This window comes from Dermacentor andersoni, chromosome 1 (genome assembly GCF_023375885.2).
Source record: "Dermacentor andersoni chromosome 1, qqDerAnde1_hic_scaffold, whole genome shotgun sequence".
In the NCBI taxonomy this organism is placed as follows: Eukaryota; Metazoa; Arthropoda; class Arachnida; order Ixodida; family Ixodidae; genus Dermacentor; species Dermacentor andersoni.
The window spans coordinates 109,593,324-109,613,856 of NC_092814.1; the positions used below are offsets into that span (position 1 = coordinate 109,593,324).

Sequence of the window (20,533 nt, forward strand, 5' to 3'; positions counted from 1 at the left end):
TTAATCGAATTTATGCTGTCACCACGCAGACTTGCAGAATAAATGGTTCATTTTTATTTTGCATTACGTTGTTTTGCTCCTAGAGACTGCGCGGAAGCAAAAGCGTGATGCGCAACAGCACATGTGTACAATATTAAACCGGTATAGCGCAATGAGTGAATAAGGTACATGCGGGTAGATGCCCCAGTAGTTGCCACGTTGAAACAGACGGTGGACGGCACTCTATGCGGCACTCGCAGTCGGACAGCCGGAGGAAGCGTGCGTGCTCGTACAACTGCGAAAACCAACGCGAAAAGAAAAGGATTTTGTCGACAGTAGTTTCGCTTAAAACAGTAGTTCATCTTTCATAGGGCAGGGGATATATGAAAACTGCAAGGGCGCTTTTCCGGAAACAAAGTTTGACCAACAGAAGATTGCGGACGTCGCCCCAATTTCGGAAATGAAGCAGGTACCATAGAGGAAGGAAATGAACTAGGAGGACGCATTCACATCACGCAGCCAGCCTTCCCAAGCCAACTCTCCGTGAAGCCATCTCTTTCGCTTTTTTCTCCGTCAAAAGGTTGGCCCAACACGTGACCCTGCACTCGGCGCACTCGGCCCAGTGTGCTTGGTTCCCAGTAGGTTCTCACCTATGGGCACGCATTCGGAGAGCGCTTTGCCAGCCTATATTTGTGCGCCTTTTCTCCCGATATTCTTGCGCAACTTCGGTCGTTTATTGCCACGCATACGTTCATCGTTTTTGCTGCTCAGCGCCAGAGCTGTAGCCGCGCGCTGAGGTCGCACTCGTATTTTCGGAAGAGCCACGCTGAGCGCAGCTATAGCGCGCCGGCGGAAGACATGATCACGTGCTGGACCACCATTTTTTTTTTCTATTTTATCCCGTGACGGGGCTCTCTCCTAGTGGCTTCCTTCCTCCATGGCAGTAGCGCCACGGTAGCTCCATGGCACCGCGGTATCTCAATCGGTAAGATCATCGCATTCCTAATGCGAAGACATGGCTTCGTATCCCACCTGCGGCCAGTCGTTTTTTTTTTTTTTTTTTTTTCATCGGCTTTCATTTTCACGTACTTCTCATTTCTTTATTTCAGTTAAGATCTGCACATAATTTCCCTTGTGCTGTCCTAAGTGTCATTGTTTGTTGGCTTCTCATCAGACTAATAAAAATCGAGCCCTTCTGTTTCCTTTCTCCTCGTTGAAATATATACATATATATATATATATATATATATATATATATATATATATATATATATTGTGAATTACTATTAAAGTAAGTGAAATAGCCTTGAAATGCTTCTGTAAGTTACTTTGATATTTAACAGACACAGATCTATTTATGAATGACACATGATGAACCATGGCGAACCTAAATTTTTGAATTTGCATTTATCTCTTGCAACTATATAAAGTCTCAAGATGATACAGGGTCAACAGGCAATGAGTGCCTCACAGAGGTCCCTGATCCCGCCCAGCAGTACAGTGCATATAAAAATGCACGTGTTACAAACAAATTTAATAATTAAACAAAGAATTGTACTGATTCTTTGAGTCTACAGCACAAATATATCGCTAGTTTAGGTAATAGTATTGTCTAGGATATACACACCGATGTACAATCAAGATAAGTAACTCGCAATATTCACAAGCAAAAGAGACAGTGGATGTGTGCGGCTTTGAAGAATTACAACCCGATTTTCAGCGAAGCTGTTTCTTTCGAACAGTTGCGACAAAAGTTTCAGTTTCCTGTAATTATATCGCATACTTTAAAAAGTTGCCCGTATATGACTGTTCAGTTTAAAACCCTGCCCGCATGTAACGCTTTTGAGCACTTCTCGTTGAAAATGTTCAAAAACCCAGCAAGTCATCAACAAACAGGTTACTTCACCCTAACATTTACCATGGTGTCCTCAACTCAAGTTCCGCTTGATTTGATATTGGTTGAGTTCACAGTTCTCCCAAGGCAGCGAAATGCATTCTGTTTTGCTCGTAAAACACACTCATAAAGCTCCGAATCACTTGCACGCGCAATTTACTGCAAATGCCATAATTAGTCCCTTGTCTGTGAAGTTTCCCTACATATTGCCCACAACACACCCTTTATTTTCGCCAAATACAAGCGAAGTCCCTTATTTAGTTCCCCGAGGACATCGCTGAAACCAAGCAGGAACGTCTTATGAAGCATGAAAATATGGAGAAAACGATGACGGCTCAATAATTACTTGCAACGCTTTTAACTGAACCAGGAACGTAAAAATTTTGTTGCCCATTGCACTTACCATGACGCCCCTTCCCTTTCCACGAAATGTAAACCTGTTGTAACTTACAGCTATGTCGGGACGCTTGGAAGCATAGCTGATAGCGCCATATCACACGCTTTAACACTTGAATAACACATTTTTAACGAAGGTGGTGTTTGATCCAACCGAATTTAACTTCGCACAAAGTTCTCATAGCGTACCCCTAATTTTCGCTAAATTTGGTCTTGGTGGCATTTATAGGTCTGCCAGGGCAGCGGGCTCAATTCTTTCCTGCTCGTTAGACACGCTCATAATACTCTAGAGTGCTTGCATATGTAATTTATTGCGAAAGCCCCAATTACCCATCTATTTCGAACTTTACCCACACATCACCCATTACGTTATCCTTAGTCACCAAACATAATGAAGCTGCCTCCTTTAGTTTAGTGATCTAGGACACCAGACGAACCTAATATACGCCACGCATCGAAAAGTAAAAAGAAAAAAGATGAGGGTTCAATAATTATTCGTAAGGCTTCTAAATAAGCCAGGAACGTTAAAACTACGCGACGCGTTGTACTTAAAATGCTGCCTGTTCCTTCAAAGTACAAAATATCTGACAAACAGCGTTCTCTTGGAACATTAATAATTATTATTATTATTATTATTATTATTATTATTATTATTATTATTATTATTTTTATTATTATTATTATTATTATTATGTAAATGTCTACCTTTTCACTTTTTATGTAAATATGTAATTACATCGCCGTACCGACTCTGCCGGGCCTAGTCGCACAAGTCCTCGTGGACTTAGACAGGCCCGTTTCTTTGTTTTGCTTTTGGATGTGTGTCAATAAATGTTATTATTATTATTATTATTATTATTATTATTATTATTATTATTATTATTATTATTATTATTATTATTAATTCTTTTACTTGTTTAGAACATACTGCTGCCAATCCCATAAGGGATCATTGCAGGAAGGGCACAAGGTCAAATAATAAACATGATAAAGTCGTAGTAAAAATATGAAAAATATACGAATAACAAATAAACACATTAAGTAGCAACATCAAAGTGCGAACTATAGAGAAGGGTTAAATATGTATATCTATACATTCTAGCAGTATTTACCAAAACGTTGCAAAGAGGGCTAGCCAATTGAGTGCAGTAATATCAAGTGAAGAAGGCGCGCAACAGTTAAATTTCATAAGTGAGAACCCAGTAAGTAGTTTTCAAGAAGAGACGAAAAATGTGTAGCGACAAACTATTGGTGATAGGGGGAAGTTAAACCGTTCCACTGCTTTATGGCTAGCGGGGGGAAAAAAGAGTGTTTAAAACAATCAGTTTGAAAACGATATTCCTGTGGGGTGTACGAATGCTTAAGTCGTGTTATTCTGAGATTTATGATGGTAATGTACTTGGAGCTATTAACGTTTACTTCTTATGAATTAACTGGTGCAGTAATTTCAAGCGTGCGGGTGTGGCTCGATTTTGCATTGTGAGTATTCCGGCAGTTTTTACTAGGGCACTTGGAGAATATCTAAGTCGATATTTATTGGAGATGAATCTGATTGCTTTTCTTTGCACTCCCATCAGCATGTTAATTAATTTGTTAGTCGACGGAAACCAAGCTGAGATAGCGTATTCTAGGGTTGATCTCACGAGTGCATTATAAGCTAGTAATTTAGTTTCGCGTGGAGCTTGGCGTAGGCGCCGCTTAAGAAAGAAAAGTCGACTTAGGGCCTTTGAAGTAATATGAATAACATGGGAGATCAGACGTTAGTGTTAAACCGAGATACTTGTGCTCTGTGACTGTTGTTATGGGGTGATCGTTTATGGTGCAAGTGAACTCCTGTACATGGTGTTTTCTTGTTATTCGCAAAGGAACAGATTTTTTAACATTGAGAGTCATTCGCCACTGCGTACAACACGCAGAGACTAATTTCAGTGCATTGTTTAGAATTACATGATTATATGGCGAAGTAATTTCTTTATACAGTATGCAATCGTCAGCGAAGAGTCTTGTGTTGACGTGAATGTGAGTGGGCAACTCGTTAATGTAAACTAAAAATAGTGCAGGTGCTAGAACACTGCCTTGAGGCACATTATAGTTAATCTGAGTTAGGACAGAATTCGACTGGTTGATCTGCACAAGTTGTGTCCGGTTAGTTAAGTTGTACTTCATCCATTCGCTAATGGGCCCCTTCCCGAAAGTGTGCTAAAATTTTAACATTAGTTTCTAATGTTAAACGCGATCGAATGCTTTTGAAAAACCCCACCTATATATACCGTGGCGAGGAAAGCATATGTCGCCTTGAAGAAGACAAGTCCACTTGTCGAAACGTTGGCTCTTGCTTTCACCTTGTTCTCGTTTTGCTCATCGTTTTGAAAAATCGAGGAAGATAAGATCTGTTTGGTTTTGGTTGTCTATGGCACTGAAGGTATCACGTGTTAATTCGATTAGTTGAGTGACTGTGGATGAACCTTGACGAAAACCATGCTGAACCGTGGATAAAATGTGATTTTGTTCGACGTAAGTGTTTATGTGTTTAAAGGTGATATGCTCAAGCAGTTTACACACGGTGCTTGTGTGAGAGATTGGCCGAAAGTTAGAAGGCTCATTTTTGTTTCTTGACTTGTGTACTGGGATAATTTTAGCGGTCTTCCAGTCATTCAGTAAAGTACATGTAGATAAATATTTGTCATAGATTAAGGTTAAATAATGAGATATTATCTCAGCATACCTTTTAAGAAAAGCTTTTTCAATTTTGTCTGGTCCTGAACTTTTATTGTTGTCTAAATTCAGTCGTAGGTTTAGCACACCGGCCCGTGTTACAATAAGAGGTCTAAGCAATATGTTAAAGGAAGATTTAAAGGGCGGCAGGTTATCATCGCCTACTGTAAAAATAGAGTGAAAGTATTCATCTAAGTTGTTAGCTCTGGCTTCATTGTCTTCCGGCGTAATTGCGGTACTGGGGTTAGATTTTGGCAACAGGTGGTCCCAGAATTTATGAGGAGAGGACGTTAAAAGTCACCAGGAGTGTTATGAAAGTAATTGTATTTAGCTGATTTTATTTTAGCTTTCATAGTGTTTACGGTTAGAGTGAGTTTTTGCTTTAAGTTTGCCTGAGCATAATTTTTTTTTTCAAAGTTTTTTTTCAGCCTTCTGGCCCTCCGTTTCGCGTGGATGATGTCACGTGTAATCCAAGGATTGCGTGCGTTTCTTTTCTTCGTTCGTGTGGGCACATGGATGTCAATACAGTAGAAAACAATAGATTTAAACCTTTGCCGGAGTACTCCTGCGTCCCCACTGGGAACGCTGGCTAGTTGTTTCAAAGGCGCTTAGTTCATGAAAGAGATAGTCTACTATGCTGTTGTCGTCAGCTCTGTTGAAATCTAGAAAAGTATTGATTAGTTTTTGTGGTAAACTATTGTCTTCAATAGGGAGAGCGCATAGGCTTATTTTATGGTCCGACATGCCATCGATCAGTGCTACCTTAGCTTTATCTACCGAAATGTAGCCACTCAAAAAAATCAAGTCAAGGATGTTAGAACTGCTTCCTTCGACACCTGTAGGTTCGTTTACAATTTGACAGAAGTTAAATGCGAACATCGTGTCTATAACCATATCAGAACATGCGCCTCTACTTTCAGAAGTGTGCCAGCACATGCTCGTTAGGTTGAAGGCGCCAACTAGGTCTAGCCTAGCTCCAAAAACGTGTCTGAGCACGTATGCATATTTCAATCGCATGCGTATACGATTTCGGAAGAAGGGCTACGATACACGCAGCCGACAACTATTGAGTGAGAGCTGAAAAGTAGTCTGCGTAAAATGACTTCCACGCCTTCTATGTTAGGCAGAATAATAAAAGGAATGTTCTTGTTTATAAGAATCGATACGCCACCGCCAAGAAATATTCTGTCTTTACGTGTCATAGCATAATTTGGTGGCGTTATTTCGAAATTTTTAACATCATAAAGAGTTAAAAGCGTACACGGACGGCGCAGAGGGAAGAAAAACAGGACACAGCGCCCATCAGTTGTCATCATCAACATCAGTTAGTTACCACGTTTCGGTGACTCCTACGAAGTGAGGTTCGATGCTCAGAAATAGGGATTCGAGCAAAGTTCATTTTGGTAGTATGCTACGTGAATTTAGGCTGGCAAAGCTTATTTCTCGGTCAGTTGCGGAAGGTGGGGCTAATGCGCGTCTGTCTATTTTATCGTTTTTTTTTTTTTAGCACTAGACACGTCAAGTGGGTTTTTAGTGAGGATTTCCTTGTTGCTTTGAGCGTCCCATCGGTAAGTGTCACCATTTATGCGAAGTTTATCGACTGCAACAGAGACTTTAGCTTCAGTTTTTGTATGTTTTTACGCAGGATTGTACGGTGACACTGCATAACACTAGGAACGCTTTGCGGGCTGCGTGACAATGCCCACAGAAACAGCTTGTGTGAACGTGGGTGTGTGTAGCCTTTTTTTTATTTTTTTAAATCCTTCTCTCTGGCACCTATCGCATCCCCTTGCCCTCCCCCAGTACAGGATAACCAACCGGAGATAATCTCTGGTTAACCTCCCTGTCTTTCCTTTGCCTTTCTCTCTCTCTCTCTCTCTCTCTCTCTCTCTCGCGAAGTCCCAGAGCTTTTGTCTGATGCCGCGCACACGGACTGCAAAAACCTCTCCAATCAAGATGTTCGTCCCTTTTAGTTTGCAACAGTTTTTTAAGGCATTCCCTTTATCCCATAATTCGAGTAATTTCATTATAATAGGCCTAGTTTTCCTAGCTACTGGCCATCCAAGTATGTGGATTCGCTCTATAGTTATTGGTTGAAGCTTCAGAGTGCTCTCGACGATTCCGTCATTAATAATTCCTTCAAGTGAGGTGCTCGTTCTCACTAGCTTCCTCTGGGATGCCGTAAACAATTAGGTTGGATCGTCTTGCTCTGTTTTCGAGGTGGTCTATCTTGACTTTCAGTGAACATACTACATGCTGTAAGTGTGCGACCTGGTTAACACAGGACGAGATATTGCTTTCTAGAGACGTTGATTTTTCAAGTTTGGCATCGATAGAATTTAAACGGTTTTCTTTAATATGTTAAATGTCGTCAGCAATTTGCAATAATTGCTTGGTTAGCTGTGCCGCGTCAGAACCAGGGTTTGTCTCGACGTCCCCAGCCAAAAGCAATATTTGTTTTAAATACAGCGACAGGTCATGCAGAGCCGGGCAGAACAACCTAGGGCACGCCAGAACAACTAAGCAAATATCTAAATAATAATAATAATAATAATAATAATAATAATAATAATAGCAACCTTTGTTTTCATCAACGCGACGGAGGAGGTAGGGGGAAATAACTGAACAGACAGCTTGACTAGCGACTCTGCATATTCGACGCAGGTTATTTTCACAAGCATATCTACGATAAGTCCTGATTACACAATGAAATTCGACAATTACACCTGTAAGAAGTTTGCTCATACGTTTGATGGTGGTAAGGCACTGAGACTGCAACGCAATGTAGGCTATTTCCGGACGGAAATTAAATAGTCCCAGCATTTGATAATCCAACGACTTCATGCCGTAAGGCACATCAGTCATCGGGCGCGGCTGATTATAATACTTTATCCGGACCTCCCCCTTCGCGCGCAGGTTAAATACAGCAAGCAGATTGTGTTTTCAAATAGGGATATAGTAGTCATGACGCAAGTAGCGCAAGCTCATATTTGTTAGGGCGGGAACTTCCCAGCGCCAGGCCTTCTACGCAACGCGAGCGCGTATGACGAATGCCGCGCGCCTTCCGCTACTGCGCACCCCGAGGAGGCACGAAAGACAACACTCGCGGCCCAAAAGCATTGCTTACGCGGCCACTCTATTAGGAACGAAAATTTGGCTTTGTTAAACTTGCCAACATGCAGCCGAAAGTGCCCGTTTTCAAAAGTGTATGTGCGGGGGGTGATGCAAACGGCATACGTTGCTGCTTCTCCACTTTTGACATTGAGGGGGGCAGTCACCCCCCCCCCCCCCGGTAGATAAGCCTATGAGTCAGTTATCAGTTGCAGCAGTCCTCATTATCATCGATCTTGCCCTTGAGACTCCAACAAGTGTTGTTATTCGAACAGAAACGAATATTCGACAGTTTCGAATAAGTTCTCGAATCGAATATGAATCGAATAACAAGAACTATTCGATTTGCTTACAAAATTTCGAATATTTGCATGCACCGAAAGAATATATATTGTTGTTTGTAATGCATTTGCTTACTTAGGGTTCCACCATAACTTCTTTTTCTGTTGTTGTTTTGCCACAGCAATTTATTTTAATCGGATGGAGTATGTAACGCAATTCGGTTCGTTCAGATGGATTACCTGAAGAAGCGGGCACTGCTTGCACAACAAGTCGCAATATCCAGGCGGCTCATTAGGAAGATCGCTATTTTTTTAAATTATTTAATGCAGCATCTAAGTTTCAACTGCAAATTAATCGTGAGCAGCAGTGACGTCAGTCACTGCTTTACGCCTGATGGTCTTGTGATTTCTGGATAAACAAACATGACTTCCCTGCAGCCAAGCCTCAATTTCACAATGGCAACATGTGCTTTAAAGGGAATAATTACCAAATTAATTAGTAAATATATTTATATAGACACATAGGCATTCCGATCCCGATGTATGTAATTTCTGCCTCTTCCTGAAAAGCCCCCCTTTTTTTTTATTGATATGATATGAGGAGATGTTGATACACAATTTAAGGCGCCGGCTACTCCTTAGCTCTTGAAAGGGTCTAGCTTACAACATACAGGGTACAGGATTACATATATAACCTTTTCATAGAAACACCAGGACTTGTCAAACAACGTTTTCACAGTAACACTATGACGTAAGAAACACATGGTACATACAATATACAAGTTAAATGGCTCTACAGTTCTGCAGAAAAAAAGTTTCAAAAATACAAATGATACTTTCGCCTAATAACGCAGTGTCTAGTCAGCGGGTGGTACATACATCACATATAGTCACAACAGAACAGTCAACATAACATAATCCACAAACACATACATACATACAGTGACATTGAAATGAAAGGAATAATAAAAGCGTTATTAACGGCCAACAATGCCGCTCTCTTCAAGAACAGCCTTTAGTGCTTTTAATGTGCTCTTCTGCTAAGACGTTGTTGGCCAAGGACCCAAAAGTTTCTTTAAACTGAAAAGTCTGCGGTCTAATGTAACTAGGGTTCAACTAAGTAGGCGTCTTGGTGTGACGTGATGTGGGCAATCTAGGAGGAGGTGATGCACATCTTCTTCTACAAATCCCCATTCACATTCAGGGATTTCCGCACAGCCAGTACTTTGTAAGAAATGTTTTGTGTAGGCAGTGCCTAGCCTTAATCAATGAATAAGGGTTTCCATATTTCTGTCTAATCACAAGGAAAATTTGAATTCAATAAACGGATCAATATGATACAAATCCGAGCTCTTAGAGTTCTGATCAAACCACGTATTTCTACACATTTTGAAAAACGTTGTCCTTTTAATACAGCGTAATTCATTCTTTGATATTGGGAGCGGAACCACATCATCTTTTAGGTATGCTTGTCGAGCTGCTTCATCGGCTGCTGAGTTGCCAGGAATGTTGCAATGCCCTGGTATCCACTGGAATGTTATACCTTAAAAAACGGAACAGCGCTGTCACAAACGACTTTTCTTTTTATCTGTTCGAACTAAAAAAATAATAATAAGTGGCCATTTAGCGGTAAATGCGAGAGAAAATTATAACATTACGCCGCACATGAGAAACTCCGTGGTGAGTTAAGTATGTCAAGTTATCCCGTATCCAAACTTTGTCCTGGAAAGACGCATCGCCGTCTTAGGCCGCTGCCTGTCCCGGAATGTTCGTAGTCCTGCGTATTCTCGCACGAGCTGATTCACGCTTGAAGCACGCTCACTTGCGCATGCATCATATTTGAGCGCGCCGCTTTGCGCGTGCTTCGAGGACAATGACGTTCTGGCATTGCAAGCACTGGGCCGCTATGCACGACACTGAAAATGTATACTTGATTGGGGCACGAAATACATTTCGTGAAAAGGGACAGAAAAAAGGAGACAGTGAAGCGCCAAATGGCGCTTTACTGTCTTTTTTTATTTCTATTCCTTTTCATTAAACGCATTTCGCGCCACAATCAAGTATACCTAGGAAACCTAAGCACCAACTTGCCCAAGAAGAAGTCCTTTTGGAATTGAAAATGTAGATATTTTCTAAGCGTGCCGCAAGATAATCCCTCGCGTAGTGAATAATTGACCTGAAGCGTTTGTCAGACGGAATGTCAGTGAATGAGCTGTCTCTAGACATAATATGGTGTCCATGGTGCCAACATGTGCACATTGCGATTAACGTAAACGCGTTGTGATGTGCTTGTGTAAACGAATTTATCAAAGAAAACGTTGGGGTAGCGCTCAGCTATCGCCTGTACGTCCCGTGTGCTATCAAGAATTGAATATCTCGCTGCTGCTATTATTATTATTATTATTATTATTATTATTATTATTATTATTATTATTATTATTATTATTATTATTATTATTATTATTTATTTATTTATTTATTTATTTATTTATTTACTTATTTCAACCTGGGTGTGCACTGTGGCTATCCTGCGTTATGCCTTCCAAGCAACTCATGCCGTAGAAAAGCCCGCAAGCGGTCCTTCACACACCTACCGTATTATTTTTGTAAAAGTTCTGCGAGGTGATTTCGCCGCACTGTCAGAACGTGGTGCAGCCAGCTCTCTCTCAGTGCGCTAATCCACTCAGCGGTGCGCGGTGATGAACGTGACGCGTTCTCCGCCAGAAGGCACCGCGGCTCCTCGTCATCAAAGGCGTCATGCTGAAGCAAGCCATCATGAAAAACGCGTAAAATTCGTTAGCGTCAAGCACGTAGGCGCGGCGTTCGCCAGACGACGGCTGTCGGTGCTGGGCGACACTGGCGGATGGGTCGTGTCACAAATCTTTGCGAGATATCGATTGAGCCACACTGCGTAACACGACTGCAGACAAGATGACTGAAAAATATTCAGCACGGGCGCAAACACTTGCTGCCGCATTTTCATTACTTTCGTGACTTTTCGATAACTCTAGCATGAAATAATCAGTCTTCTGATCCTGGTGCGCGGTCTACCAGCCGTACAGTATTAAACTACAGCCGATGAAAATATGACAAACACGTAAAGCTCGATAAAGCCTTCATCGACACTCGGTAAGACTATTAATCTCATTATTCACAAAGGCTGTACGTCACACTGCCATATTGTAAGCGCTTTTTATGGTCTTCATCTTTGTAGTTGTATATAATCATTATTATCGTATACCTTGTAAGGACGACGTGACGGTGGCTGAAGAGACGTGCCGCCGTCCTTTGAAGCAAGAGCCGAAGGCGACGCAGCAAGCGGAGCAGCGGCTGCTGATACCACGGCCGAAAATGAGAGCCCTTGTTTTGTTGCTCGTGGATCGGCAAGCCGATCTCGGAAGTACGTGGCTGTGATTATGAAGCATGATGATGATGAATTGTGATGATGATTATTATTATTATTATTATTATTATTATTATTATTATTATTATTATTATTATTATTATTATTATTATTATTATGCAACCTTATATTCTTCCGCGAGCTCTGTCGGTGAAGTCCCGAATAAGAGCGTTGGCTCGACCTCCTCTCAAATCAGCTCAAAGAATAATATGAGACTAAGAATAATAACTAGAAAATAGTTGTGTTTTGCCAGCGTGCTCGCAGTGAAGAAGTTAGTCTAATCCAATACTTTGAACTGGCTGAATTAGATAAATGAAAAAAGGAAGGAAAGAAAAAAAATCGTTTGGCAAAGCGTAGTTCTAGTTGCCGAATCCGCACTGAAAAGTTTAGGGGCGCGAGCGTTTTTCTTTTTTGAAGCGAAACCCTTAAGTGATTCATACCCCCGATGTTCCTGAAAAAAAAACCGTCGTACGGTCCAATGGTACAAAAAAATATCAGCAGCAGCAATGGCTCATACCCCCCTAAGCAAGCAAAAAATACAATGGCTTATACCCCCGTAAGGCTGAAGCTACAAGCGCTCAGCAATGTGAAGCAAACAGTGCATACATTCATTGAAGTCACCCATACAACAGCATACGTTTCAATCCAATGCTGAGAGGATGCAACGTAAAGTCCAAGAGAAACGTCGTTGGCGCGAGTCTGACATCGCTATACGAGCGCGCGAAGCCACAGCTAAGCGTTGAAAACGAGCAGGAGAAGCCGAACTGCGAAAGCAGCAACGCGACGATGCGAGACGACGCATCACCATGTGTGCCAGCAGGCCCTCGCCTTCATGTGTTACAGAAGTGTGGCATGCTGTCGAAGTTTTTTTTTTTCAGTTTTGGCAACACATCTGCCCCTTTATCAGCGCTATTTTCGTCGCATGCATTGCACTGTTTCTTCTCAGAAAATTCAGACGTTATATTTGATTCTCCTGACACTTTGTATTTAGTTTTTAGTTGCACCTGCTGCAGCAAGCAAATGTTCAATACAATATCGTATTACTACTACTCGTGTCATAGTAGCCGGCAAGCGATGGGCAACATCCCGCGAACGGACCACGGTGCTGCCAGGGCTCGTGACAAGGCAGTTCGCGTGCTCCAAGTGAGTACGGAGCATAAACCGCAACCGGTCGCACTGCGCTCACGTTTCTGGTCTGGGCCTGTGAGCTCGGCTTTTTTCAAGAGAAGCATTCGAGAGCAAGCTCCATCATTCGCTTGACGGCATCCCGGTCATGCCAAGATACCGGCATGCGAGAGAGAGGTTTCAATGAGCAGAAAGAAGGGATCGGCCGGAATAGCACTTCTCTGGCCTGCTCATCTGCTTGCGAGGTGTTGTATACTTCGAACGTTTTAGTAAAGCGCTAAATTAGCGCCCCTAGCAAACACTTAATGCATATACGCGGTACACTATACGTATAAAGCGTACACAGCTGGGCTCACCTACCTTATGCAGTAACGCTAACCGTTAACGGCTTGCGAAAACACCACTGCGGCCTGGAATTGAGTGCGTGACCTTCATAGTTAGGATAAAATGTCATAAAAAGTTATTAACTGCTTCATCTGCTAATTATTTCCATCCGTTACTGACTTAATAGGCATTTAGTAGCAATGTTGATGCTGAATTAGTAAACTTACCTACGCGGTCCTATCCGTGGCCTGTTATTCTGTTCGACGGTGATCGTGAGACGTTATTGTTATGACGTATCATTTATTCAGGTATGCTGAGTTAACAATTCCGTGCTGCTTTTCGGAATGCGTAATGGTACACAATGGGTTCGAAAGATACAGTACGCAATGGTCTCTGCGAAACACGTGGGCGCCCACTGTTTCAGGTGGAGTTCTTGAGGTGACGGCCATAAAAAGTGATACGCAACAAGTCTTTTTCCTACATTTTTTTCCCGCTCAGCGCAATATTCAATATGCAATACCAACCAGCCCAACAGTCTACCGTCCTAAACTTTCGCCTCCTCGCGATGCAGACGTATGCAGTACGTTTTGTTTGGTCTGCTCACGTGTTATTCGGCGATCGTGTTACGAGGGGTGATCCGAAAGTTTTTGGAATCATACAGCCGTATACCTCAACGGAGAGTGGAACGCTTCTCCGCCTTTACAGGTTACCTGTAATACGAGGAACTTAGTATATAAAGGTTTCATTGGCTCAAAGTAGACCATTATGGATGCTGTTTCTAGCTATTACGGAAACTTGCGACAACGTAGAGAGGAAGTTGCTATGGAATATTCTCAAGCAGGAGGATATAGATTCCGATTTCGTTGAGCTGCTCAGGGAAATACATAGAGGACTCCGAGTACAAATCGCTCGGAAAGGCAGAAGATCGATGCACGCAAATGGCAGAAATGTCCCCAGCACTAAAACAAGGATGCTTCCTATCTCCATTGTAGCTCACGTTTTACGTTAATGGAATAGACACATGACTGGAAAGTAGTAAATGTGATTTTGAAAATCTTACGCACGTAACGGCCATCTGGTACAACAGAAGGTTCTTTGGCACGTAAAACACCAGAATTATTATTTTTTTTTATTTTTTAGCAACTAGGTGGTTCCTGGACTAGTGTATGCAAAAGACAGTACTACTAGGGGACAATCCAGGGGATTTACAGGTGTTTGCGAATATGTACGATAATGAGGCGACATATCTCGGCATTAATTTTAGCACGTAGAAATTAGGAATTGTGACCTTTTATGAAGAAATGTGTGATGAATTGGTACCAATTCAACAGAAAGTCATAATCACAGTCAAGCAATATATGAAGACCTCTAAAAGACCCAGTAAAGACAGCTGAGGATGAAGGTGAAGTGGAACGCCATAAAAAAAACATAAAGCCCTTTGGGGCTACAATAATTATGACGTGGCACGAGCAATTGGAAAGGGGAAATGGTGAAGGTGCTAACTTCTGTAAAAACCCGTTCTGCCACATAACATCAAAGTTCTTCCCAGGGTTAGGAGATAACCAAAGGGTGGTCTGCCAATTGGCATTAGGTGCCCGCGGTAAAACCGCAAATGAATCAGTGCAGGGCGTAATTGGTTGAGCCTCTTTTGAAGTCACAGAAGCGCAGATAAATATTAGTTCTTAAGGAAAAAACTAAGGAATATGTATGACAAGAAGGGGGCGGCTAATATGTACAAATACCTGCACCTCAGTAACGTGGACACGGAATGGAGGAAGCGGTAAAAAAAGTTGGCGACCAAGTGGAGCGAAATTGAAAGTACAAGTAGGCAAGTCAGAGTTATCAAAAAGAAAGTGGGAGAAACAGAGACCGTAAATTGGTTCCAAGGAATGGAAACAAAAAAGGCCATGGAGTTTTACAAAGATAGCAAACATAAAATTGCGAAAGAAAATTTGTACAACACAAAAGGTAGCGCCTTGCTTAGTGGGTCCTGAGCTGGCTGCCTGAGGACGAGAACATACAGGAGCAAACTTTGCAACGGGATGAAACATGTGCCTGCTGCAGAAAAAATCCAGAGATTGCAGCCAGAATCGTTGGGGTTGTCCACTTTCCAGAAGCGCTGTAGTTCGAAGCTGATGGAAGCGTTAACTGGTCACAAGTATCAGTAAGAGACGATATGAGTAATTGTGAAAAAAAAAGCCGAATAGAGATCAGGGCAGGATTGTCACAGATATGAGGTAATTTTACAAGATAAAGCAGGCACAGGTAGAATTCTAGATTAAGACACGGTAACACGAAATTAGCTTACACAGGTTAGGTGGTTATTTGTAGGACTCCAATTCAAAGGGGATGCAATTAACGATCATCATCATCGCAGATTTGCCATGGCGTGAAGAAAACTTAGGTCACGTAGATTTCTCTTTATCGCCAGGGGAAACCTCATCTCCACGATAAAAATCCGCCGCGTTTGCTTAGTGGCTATGGTGTTGGGCTGCTAAGCACTAGGTCGCGGGATCGAATCCCGGCCGCGGCGGCCAAATTTCGATATGGCGAAAACACCCGTGTACTTAGATTTAGGTGCACGTTAAAGAACTCCAGGTGGTCCAAATTTCCGGAGCCCCCCACTACGGCGTGCCTCATAATCAGATCGTGGTTTTGGCACGTAAAACCCCATTATGTAAATTTTAATTAACCTCCACGATAAAAAACGGCAGCCCCCATATTTTACCAGCTAACCCTGAAACATTTGTTGGCAAAGATAACAGCTAATATTTGTTCACAATATGTGCATTTGTAATGCTATGGTTGTGGAATTTCGCGTTGCCTATAATAGGCTGTGTGCGTATTTGTTTAATTGTGCATGTCACTCGTGTTTTCATGCGAAAATACGTGTTTGAGCATGACATTTTATGTGTGAATGTGTGCGTACGCTGCTTTGATAATTTCATTCGGGCACACATGCACACAATTTTCTTTTTTTTTTCTTCAGTCGTGAGAAGACAGGGCGCAAAGCTCGCTTCAATGTGGCACATATTTTAACTCCTCCGTAAGAGTTCCGCAGCAGGTCCCATATGCTGAGTCAAGGGCTTCCGAAATATCAAGGAATGTCGGCGATGTTCATGAGTGTTTGGCGATTTATTGTGACGCTAGCATCAGTAATCCCGATTAAAGAGTGTTTAGAGCGTTAATCCTGCGCATACATCCTGCTAAGACTGAACAAGTTGCAACTTTGGCTATCTCCAAGTGCTTGTTGTAGCACTCGGCAGCTCTCTACTCTCTTTCGCAGTCGAAAAAAGGATTTCAGATGGATTCATCGTTCTTTCAACTCGCCTGACGGCCGATGCGAAGTAGCGTCAACATAACAATATAAAACCACACGATGTGATTGAGTGTCGCTACCTTCGTCAACAAAACTGCATTATCCGTACTAGAGGCGTTCTCTGGCGGCGCAGCAGCGTAATGCACTCCGTCGAGGCAGAGCAGCAGAATTTCGACAACCTTTGGATCATCCCTCTAACAAAAACGGACGCAGCTGTGTACAAGCACTAGCACACGTTACTAGCTGCCGCCATGTTTGTCCTCGTTTATGCAACTAGCATACCGATGTAGTTACTTTAATTATCCTTATCGAGTTATAAATTTGCGCCCTACTAAGCACCTAGAAACGTATGCGAGTAAATTACTAAGATTATGTTGATAACTACTTCAGGGTTTCTTTAGCAAGTGCCGAATTAAGCGACTATGTATCATCCATTATTGAGAGCTTGTCAATGACGTTTATCAGTATTATTATTATTATTATTATTATTATCATTACGTATTATGGCTACTAGTATATACTGATCGGTTGCCCCTGTAATGTGCACGTCTGTGTTGAGCGTGCTTCATTCGCAAGATCTCAGTGTCCGGCCACTTACCCAGTAACATGTTCGTCTCTCTCGTTCTCACTCCAGAACTTCGCCGTTGAGCTCCAGGTCGGGGATCCCGGAGAGCTCACCGAGGATCACATCAAAAACACAGTGAGCAAGGCCGGAGGAACTGACTACGGCACGGCGTCTTAGACGATGCTCGCCCCACCGTTTTCTCCAAGTTGCCAAGAACAACTGTCTCAAGAAGATGGGCTGCTCCCCAGTTTCACAGCTCTCAACTGGAGAAAACTGAAGAACGAACCTGAAGAAAAATTCTTCCCACAAAAGAAAGACACCGCAGGAACGCTTGCCGAGAGGAGGAATAAACAGAATAAACGGAACCTATGATTTTTTTTCCTCTTCTCCGGCGAAAGGAAACGCTTCCGCTTTGTAGAATACCGAGCCTACTGCATGTGCATAAAGACAAAAAAAGAAAAAAAAGGAATCAGCAATACTCACTTGCAATATAATACTAAAAATATTGCAAGCTGAAGATTACAGGTCCCGCTCGTTCACAAAAGAAACAATGGGAAACGAGGATGCTGTTTTGTGCAGTATCTTCAGCTTCTCGAGGCCCCACATCCTTTCTCATCAAGTTGTCTGAAACGAAGCGACCTAAGTCGGAGTGTCGTTCTAGCCATTGCGCACGCGGGCGAAATATCGTCCAAGTATCAAAATTTTAACCACGAAACAAACCATTGATGAACTAAATTAAGAAGGAAGGCGTGCGTGGTGCTCCGATTAAGAATCCTTCAGGTTATTGTACGCCGACAAAGTCTATACATAGTGCCCTTCGTTATCTCGCCTTAAATCTCATTAAATGGGTTTGGAAATATGAGGCGCTGACCACCAAAAAAATATCGTACTTATCACCGAACACTCCTATTGGGCGTTGTCAGGACTTATTTCGGATAAACAAAAGCGTAATTAACAACACTGCTCATCTTTAGTTCCGGAAACGCCTCCTCAAACAAAACCAGCTTATAGAGAAAGAGTACCTGAAGAAACAAGGCTTTGGCGCAGTTCTTCCATTCAGTCGTGTCTTGTTAATATGGAGAGTCTGGTACCCGACTGTCCATAAATTGAGTATTTCACCATAGAGAATTGTACTTTTAAAAAAATTATCTGTTTCAGGAAACACTATCAGTAAATCCTGTTTTTGCCTTTTCTATATGGATCACGCAATTTAGTTCTCGCTATATTTCCCCATCTTGGAGATCGTTTACTTAGCTGCCGTGATATTCACGCTTTCCAGTGCAGTTTGAAGCCCGTGAGCTCAACGTGATGTGAATAAATGTATTGAAACCCGCATTACCTTGATGACTATTTGTGCCAAGAAGGCTGATGAACACGTTCGTCAAAGCTGTACAAGTTGATGAAAAAGCTTTCAATTACGTTCTTTTATAGCGTCCCCTCGAAGCCATTCATCGCAGTCCGTATCGCCAAATGGATGCGTACGTACACACACCTGGTCTTTCGTATCTCGTCTATTCCCTTGTGCAGCCTCAACCGCGTCGTATGGGTCCCGTCCTTGTTGCACTCAGTGCTAGATAAGCGCTCACGCTACACTCTAAGAACAGTTTACACCATAGAGCTTCTAAATAAGTACCCTAGAGAGAAATGTGGCGCTAGTGTCTACGGGGCTCTCCTGAGCGTTGCCTCAACCAACATGGGAATGATGGGAAGTACAGGCTTCGGATTGACTTCGATCTTTAGAGAAGTGGCGTTTGCTTGCGGCGCAGTAAACGAAGCTATACTCAAATATTATCGCGTAGAACCTAATTTTATTTCGGCATTATGTTACATAATGTACAACACGCTACATAAACTTTGTATGACTTTGAGATCGAAGCATGGTTTACTATGGTTTATCACCAGGACACACCAGGGTATGCATTCTTGTGCGATTCTGTTCCCGATTTAACGCCAGGGAATAATAATTTATTTATTTTTGCAACAGCAATAACAACCGTGCATGTACTTATATAAGAATACTCATGAAGTATTTAACTCATGAATACTCATGAAGTTGGAAATAGAATTTTGTTATTGTGAGAGAGTGTTGCGCCCTGGAGCGAAATGCTACAAGTGTCGTCTGCTACGACGCCTGCTCGCTGCAAACGCCAGACTTTTCTCGCAGACGACAGGCACTTCAAACACTCTCGCCCTTTCGAAAGGCTGCGTCGGCTATCACGATTGCTGAACGTCTTCAAGTATTTTAAGCACATCTGCTGCAGTGCTAGCTAGGACGCTAGTGGCCTTCTACGAGTATGCTTCATCATACTTTATGATGAAGCATAGAAAAAGTACCGCTTGCGAAGCGTTATGGCGTGGCTTTGCACTTACCCATTTTGCGACACTAGACTACAGCCAGGAAGTGGCAACCTTTCCTACCACAAGTAAGTTTGTGTTCTCAAAGTCATAAAACACGCATTTCAATGAGCCCATAAACGAGCAATGCATAATGAAGCCCTCAATAAAATTTGATTGTCAAGCCACTAGAAGTACAACTGTATATGTCTTGTATCACTAGGGCCTTCTTTTTCCTGTTCTGAAGTTTCATAAAGCACGTAACGCTACAGCGCCAACCTAACACACTTAACAAACCAAGGTATAAACGCTCAAAACATGTTCTTTCAACGGTTACGATGCCGTCGCTTTCTCTTCAGGGCTTCGACACCACACCGCGACACAAACATCGTCCCAGTCGCTGGCCCAGCGCGCTATCGCCACTTCGAGCAACATAACAAAGGCAGAGAGCTTTGCGTTGCACCGTCCCACTGCAGGTTATAGCAATTGCGCTTGGAGCGAAACCAAAACTGCCAAAAAATACTTGTAGACAAGTTCGCCAGTCAATAAAATGCCAATCCGAAGCCTGTTCTTCCCGTTATTCGCACGATGGTTGAACGATCGCAGCGCCAGATTCCCCTCTAGGTATGGTCGGGACGAATGGGCGCGTGAATCGCCAGTAGTTCACCACTTGGCGCTGTTTCTTTATTCTATGGCGCTGTCGCGCAGTACGGACGGCCGCAGGCCATCAAACCACCGCGCTGTGAAGGAACCAAAACCAGATGTTTTTTTTTCTTTTTTTGTTGGTGATTTGCAGTCGCGGACACAATAAAATGAAGCATGGCTTCGGGTCAAAAACGCGGACCAGTGCCAACTAGTGAAAGGCGCTTGGTGTCGAGACGTCTGCTGTTGCATGCGCGGTCCTTTCAGCTCGCAGCCTCTCCAAACCTTTAGTACGGTGTCTAGGCACTGTATGAACCTTTAGCATCCGCTTAAGGCCGATCCACACGACGGACCAAGTCCGCGGGCCGCTCGGTCACGTGATGCGACGTCACGGCCCGCCGCGGTCTGGTCCGGCGCAGAGCACATCCACACGGCGGACCGCCAT

At 42.7% G+C, this 20,533-nt stretch overlaps 1 protein-coding gene across 2 annotated transcripts in view; it reads left to right on the forward strand.

The window, feature by feature from the left end:
• The window catches only part of LOC126545605 (coactosin-like protein), an 829,152-nt gene extending 811,675 nt beyond the window's left edge, over nt 1-17,477 (forward strand). For both annotated transcript variants that reach the window (XM_055061883.2, XM_050193524.3), the window contains one exon: nt 17,182-17,477. In XM_055061883.2, the coding sequence (XP_054917858.1) occupies nt 17,182-17,289 (108 nt within the window). In that variant the 3' untranslated portion in view covers nt 17,290-17,477. The remainder of the gene's footprint in view (nt 1-17,181) is intronic.
• Nucleotides 17,478-20,533: the final 3,056 nt, after the last annotated feature.